Raw genomic sequence first — 6,021 nt, 5'->3', positions numbered from 1 at the left:
AAAAAAAAAAAAAGAAAAAAGAAAAAAAACAACAAAAAGAAACCTGTGGAGAATTCATTCAAACCAAGTATGTATGTAAGTAGTGCATGCACACTACACACAGAGGAGCATGTGTGCACAGATGCATACATACATGTATACATGCACACCAATTTGGAACATTATTTCCCTCGAGCTCAGACTGGCTTCTGACTCATAATATCCACACTAACTTCAAGTCTTCTTCCATATTCTTTTCTCTTCTACCCCCTTCCCCATATTTTTTCTTTTGAGACAGGGTTTCTTTTTTTCTTTCTTTCTTTCTTTTTTTTTTGTTTGTTTTTGTTTTTTTTTTTCTTTTTTTTGTTTTTTTCGAGACAGGGTTTCTCTGTGTAGCCCTGGCTGTCCTGGAACTCACTCTGTAGACCAGGCTGGCCTCGAACTCAGAAATCCGCCTGCCTCTGCCTCCCAAGTGCTGGGGTGCACCACCACCGCCCGGCTCTTTTTTTCTTCACCTGAACTTACCACATAGCATTTTCAGACTGGTTGTGCTGTCCAGAAACAATGAAGCCAGTTTTATTGTTCTTTTTTTTCTTTTTTTTTTTTTTTTTGGTTTTTATTTCAAGACAAGGTTTCTCTGTGTAGCCCTGGCTGTCCTGGAGCTCACTCCATAGACCAGGCTGGCCTTGAATTCAGAAAGTATTGTCCCCATATATGACTTGGTCAGACTTGGCACTTCCCCCCAACCCCCATAGTTTCTCTATGTAGCCATAGCTGTCCTGGCATTTGCTCTGTAGACCAGGCTGGACTCCAACTCACAGAGATCTGCCTCCCGAGTGCTGGGATTAAAGGTGTGTGCCACCACATCACACCCCAGACTTGGCACTCTGTGAACCATTGTGAGCACAGTACACTTGGACTCTTGAGCTTGTATACTTTCTTCCAGTGGAGAGGCTCAGGAGGCTATGGCTTCATCAGATTCCTCTCCCCTATGCCCACAGCCCTCTAGAAGATCCACTTTGCCCCAAATTGCCTTTACTGTCAGTGACCACCAGGAAGAGATGCATTATATATCTGCCTCTCCCTGGAGTCATTACAAAGCTGGTACTTGAGAAGGTTCAAGGACAGCGTTGGGGCCATTCTCAGTCAGTTAGTAGAGAAAACTCTCTGTTCTCAAAGTAATGCACGGTAAGCGATGAGACTGTGCTCGGCATCAAGAGCTGGCCGTGTGCTTGGCCTACAACAATGGTTCGAGGAAAATCTAGATTTGATCTTAGCTCCAGGTGTCCTTCCAGCCACAGAGCAACTTGAAGCTGGTCACAGGGCTAGGCTAGACCCCAGGTCATCCAGGACAGAGCCCACAGCCTGTAACTCAAGCTCTTGAAAGAGTGGCTTCTAAATTATAAGCCATTCATTCATATAGTAAATCTCAAGCTTAATTACATGGTTCATACCTGACGGAATAAATGCGCATGAGTCCGGTGGTGGTGGTGGCGGTGGCGCATGCCTTTAATCTCAGCATTTGGGAGGCAAAGGCAGGTGGATTTCTGAGTTCGAGGCCAGTCTGATCTACAAAGTGAGTTACAGGACAGCCAGGACTACACAGAGAAACCCTATCTTGAAAAACCAAAATAAATAAATTAATAAAATAATAAATAAATAAATGCACATGAAGTATTAGTCCGTCTGTTTGCTTGCTCTCTTAAGGCTACAGCAGTGGCTGCCAGCTCTGTGTAGCTACAACTTGTCTACCTATCTCATCCTACCTTCGTTTATTCTCTTGATATAACTAATTGAACCCAGAGCCTTGTGCTCTGTTGAGCCATACCTCCAGATCCTACTAGGCAGGGATTCTACCACTGAGCTACACTCCCCAGCCCCTCACTAGGGGATTCTAGGCAGGAACTCACTGAGGAATATTCCCCGGTCTTTCTCTTTCTTTCCTTCTTTCTTTCTTTCTTTTTCTTTTTATTAATTTTTTTTTCTTTTTTTTGGTTTTTTGAGACAGGCTCTTTCCGTATAGCCCTGGCTGTCCTGGAACTCACTCTGTAGACTAGGCTGGCCTCGAACTCAGAAATCTGCCTGTCTTTGCCTCCCAAGTGCTGGGATTAAAGCCATGTGCCACCACTGCCCAGCCCGGTCTTTCTACTACTTTTTAAAAATTATTTTATTTTTTAATTAATTAATTGTATATGAAGGTTGTATCTACATGAATGCCTGCAGGTCAGAAGAGGGGCATCAGATAACATTATACATAGTTGTGAGAAGCAATGTGGTTGCTGGGAATTGAACTCAGGAACTCTGGAAGAACAGCCAGTACTCTTAACAGCTGAGCCACCTCTCCAGCCTATTTACTTATTTTATGTGCATATTTGTGTTTTGGGGTCGGGTTTTTGGTTTTTTGTCTGCATGTAATGGGCACTATGCACATGCCTAGTACCCACAGGCGTCAGGAGGTATCAGATCCCCTGGAACTTGAGTTACAGATTGTGAGCTGCGGTGGGTGCTGGGAACTGAATGCAAATCCTCTCCAGCTGTCCCCTCCCCATTTCTTGAGACTGTTCAGGCCATCTAAGTAGCTATGACAGGCCTGTGCTTTCAGACCAGCCTCTAGCTTGCCTTTTAGTATGACTGCCCCTCAAGAATCCAAAAGTCCCAGTTTCTTTCATGTCCTCACAGGTAGACCAGATGCCCTGCCACTGGTAAGGCTAACAAAAAGAGTATCCACTGTTCAATCTGATTTTATTGAAAAGGAAACATACAAAAATCATGTACAAAAAAAATTAACCAAACATGTACAGAAAATTCATTCCGGTATATCTACAGCAGTGCATGTACAGTATTTTACAGGCTGGGCCGTCCCTCCCCGCTCCCAGACTCCTCCCTCTTCTGAGACTTCCCCCCTCCCTGACTCCCCATCTTCCTCCCCAGCGCTTTGCCCTGGGGACTAAGGCTGGGGTAGCTTCTGCCAGTATCTCCCACCCCCCAAATGAATGCCAGTGGTCACACGTGCTCTCTCTAAACCTATGCAATGGGATGGATGGGGATTGGGGGGGTGGTCCCGGGCAGAGCACAGGATTCACAGTCTGGACCCCTCCTGGACACCCCCAGATGAAGGTGAGGCAGGCATCGGTCACCGCCCGCCGGCGGCTCAGGGAAGATGGCTGGGCACTGGGTTGAGAAGGCCTTCACATGCCCCCCATTCTCTGGCTCCAGGAGGCTAGTGGTCAGGTTTGGCTCATATGCTCTTCACAGGCCCCCTCCTCAGGAGGAGGGGGGCAAGCACCAGGGGCCTGAGGCCAGGCCCAAAGTGAAGGCGTACTGGGGACACCCCCAGCGTCCCCCCTGCAGCTGGAACGGGCAGCCAGCACCAGCAGCCTTCCCTGAGATGGGCGGCAGAGGCGGGCGGCTCGGTCCCCACCCCCTCGGTCACCATGAGTCCTTCAGCCCTCCCTTCCCTGGCTTTAGGGAGGCCAGGGTCCCCCAAGTCCGTATCTCCATCAGTGCACCCAGGCTGCCCGGGCTCGAGTGGCTTCCCTTGCCTGCCCCTGGGACAAGCAAGGCTGGCAGTCCAGTATGCTACATGGTGCAGAAAAAGTCCCCCGCGCTGGCCAGAGTGTCAGAAGGCGGAGGGGGTCCTGCCCCCCAAGTCTCCGACATCCCCCGGGCGGGTGTAGGCACCTAGTTGGGCTCCATTTCTGGGGCTCCAGGATCCCTGGGTAAGGGAAGGAGTCCCATGAAGAGATTGTACATGACCCTCCAGGGCGAGGGTCGGTGTCGATGCTGCTCTTCTTGTCTCTGGGGAGAGAAAGAAGTGGGAATTAGCTTGGAAAGGTCTGGTTTCGAGATTGGTTCCAAAGCTGAGCGCTAGCTATCCTCTTACCAGCCGTCTTTCAGCCCCTCACTCACCAGGGAACACTCTCCCAGCATAGGTGGGAAGGGGCAGGGCCTGAATCCCCATAGCACAGACACCCTACAAATCACAAGGGCTCTAAGGGGTGGGTTAAAATGTAGCCCGTTCAAGGTGAAAGACAGGCGTGGTTGCTCGAACTTCTAGTCTTAGCGTACCTCACTAAATCTGTGCTAGAGCACAAGCTCCTAACTGGAAAAACCAAACCAAGCAAACAAAAGGCTGTTGGGACCTGGGAGAGAGTAAGGAGTGGCCCCGCAGCCTTAGCAATTCTCAAACAACCCAGAAGGGGGCGTTGAGAACAGCACGCCATCCCAGCAAGGCTGAGAGGTGTCTCAGGGAAACCCTTGTTCTCTCCCTGGCGGCAAGGAAAAAGTGTGCTTTAGCATCTAGATTTCCTCTGTGATGGCACAAGCATCCCAGTGACTCAGGAGGCAGAGGCAGGAAGACAGAAAGTTCAAAACCTGCCTGGGCTCCAGAGTGAGTTCAAAGCCAGTGTGAACAAATCATTAAGAGCCAGCCTAAGAGAAAGAAAGAAAAAGAAAAGAAAGAAAGGAAGGAAGGAAGAAAAGAAGAAAGAAAGAAAGCTGGGCGTGCTAGCTCACATCTATAATCTTAGAACTTGGGAGGCAGAGGCAGGCAGATATCTGAGAGTTCAAGGCTAACATGGTGGTCTACATAGTGAGTTTTAGGACAGCCAGTGTTGGAAGAAAGAAAGAAAGAAAGAAAGAAAGAAAGAAAGAAAGAAAGAAAGAAAGAAAGAAAGAAAGAAAGAGAAAAGAGAGAGAGAGAAAAGAAAGAAAGAGTAGTGAGCTTTTATTTCGTCCCTCCACTGGTTACATGGACAAGCAGATTCACCCGGCTCACTCTCTAGGTTGTGAAGAATGCACTTTGAAGATGTCAGGATAATGACCCCGTTGGAGTACATGCCCAGAACTAGCCCAGGCCTCCTGGGGCCTCCTCCTCCTTGCAGCTGGGCGAGATGGTGGATGCCACCTTGTGAGTTCACTCTCATTATACTTAGTCAGCATGTTAGGGGGAGCATGGAGCCCTGAGTGTTCACTCTGGAGACAACAGCACATGGGCCAAGCCAGAGATGGGCATCTTTTAGAAAAGAGGAAAAATGAATAATGCTAGACAATGACAATGTCTCCTGCTAAGTCACACCTTTTGCCACTCACTGGTGGATTCCAGGCAGGTGTTTAAAACAACAACAACAACAACAACAAAAACATGCCTTTAATCCCAGCTCTTGGGAGGCAGAGGCAGGCAGATTTCTGAGTTTGAGGCCAGCCTGGTCTACAAAGTGAGTTCCAGGACAGCCAATGCTACACAGAGAAACCCTGTCTTGCAAAACCAAAAGAAAAAAAGAAAAGAAAATCTTTTTGTCTTTGAGACATGATCTCATATAGCTCAGGCTGTCCTGAAACTGAAAATTTATTTGAGGATGACCTTGACCCACAGACCTAAGGCTCAGGGTCTCTCTCTAGGAAAGCACTCCACCAACTGAGCTTCATCAGCCTCCCCTAGATTAAAACAAAACAAAACAAAACAAAAACAAATCCAAAATAAAACTAAAAAACTAATGTGTATGTGCTAGCAGATCCCAGAGGAGGTAGGGTCCCTGGAACTGGAATCACAGGCAGTTGTCAGCTGGGAATGTGGTCCTGGTTCTCTGCAAGAGTTCTTTTAACCACTAAGCCCCCTTTAGTGTGTGTGTGTGGGGGGGGGGATTTGCGTGTGCACCACATGTAGAGGTTGGAGAACGCCATGTAGGATTAGACTCTGTCTTTTACTACATGGGTCCTGGGGATCGAACTCAGTTCATCAATTTTAGGAACAAACACTTTTATCCTCTGAACCACCTCAAAGGCTCTTTATTTCTGAAGCAGGGTATCACTCACTAGCTTGCCCAGGCTGGCTTTGAACTTTCTATCTCCCTCCCTGAGTAGGTGGGATTACAGGAAGCTGCCACTAGGCCACTCTACTTGGCTAGTCTCTAAGGATGTGCTTAGTGGTAACCAATGAAGGAGATGAAGGACTTTGGAAAGCCATAGTTAGGAGAAGGCGCGCCAGAGTCAGGATAGGAGCTAAAAACAATGCCCCTGGCTGTGCATGTAAGTGGGTGCAAA

The 6,021-nt window shown here is 48.1% G+C and overlaps 1 protein-coding gene across 3 annotated transcripts in view; it reads right to left on the bottom strand.

Moving 5' to 3' along the window:
• Window positions 1-2,702: 2,702 nt before the first annotated feature.
• The window catches only part of Bbc3 (BCL2 binding component 3), a 9,083-nt gene continuing 5,764 nt past the window's right edge, over window positions 2,703-6,021 (bottom strand). For all 3 annotated transcript variants that reach the window (XM_031385439.1, XM_031385438.1, XM_031385437.1), the window contains exon 4: window positions 2,703-3,777. In XM_031385439.1, the coding sequence (XP_031241299.1) occupies window positions 3,661-3,777 (117 nt within the window). In that variant the 3' untranslated portion in view covers window positions 2,703-3,660. The remainder of the gene's footprint in view (window positions 3,778-6,021) is intronic.

This window comes from Mastomys coucha, unplaced genomic scaffold (assembly GCF_008632895.1).
Source record: "Mastomys coucha isolate ucsf_1 unplaced genomic scaffold, UCSF_Mcou_1 pScaffold21, whole genome shotgun sequence".
Taxonomy (NCBI): domain Eukaryota; kingdom Metazoa; phylum Chordata; class Mammalia; order Rodentia; family Muridae; genus Mastomys; species Mastomys coucha.
The sequence above is the reverse complement of the archived record's forward strand: the minus strand, read 5'-3'. Positions and strand labels throughout refer to the sequence as shown.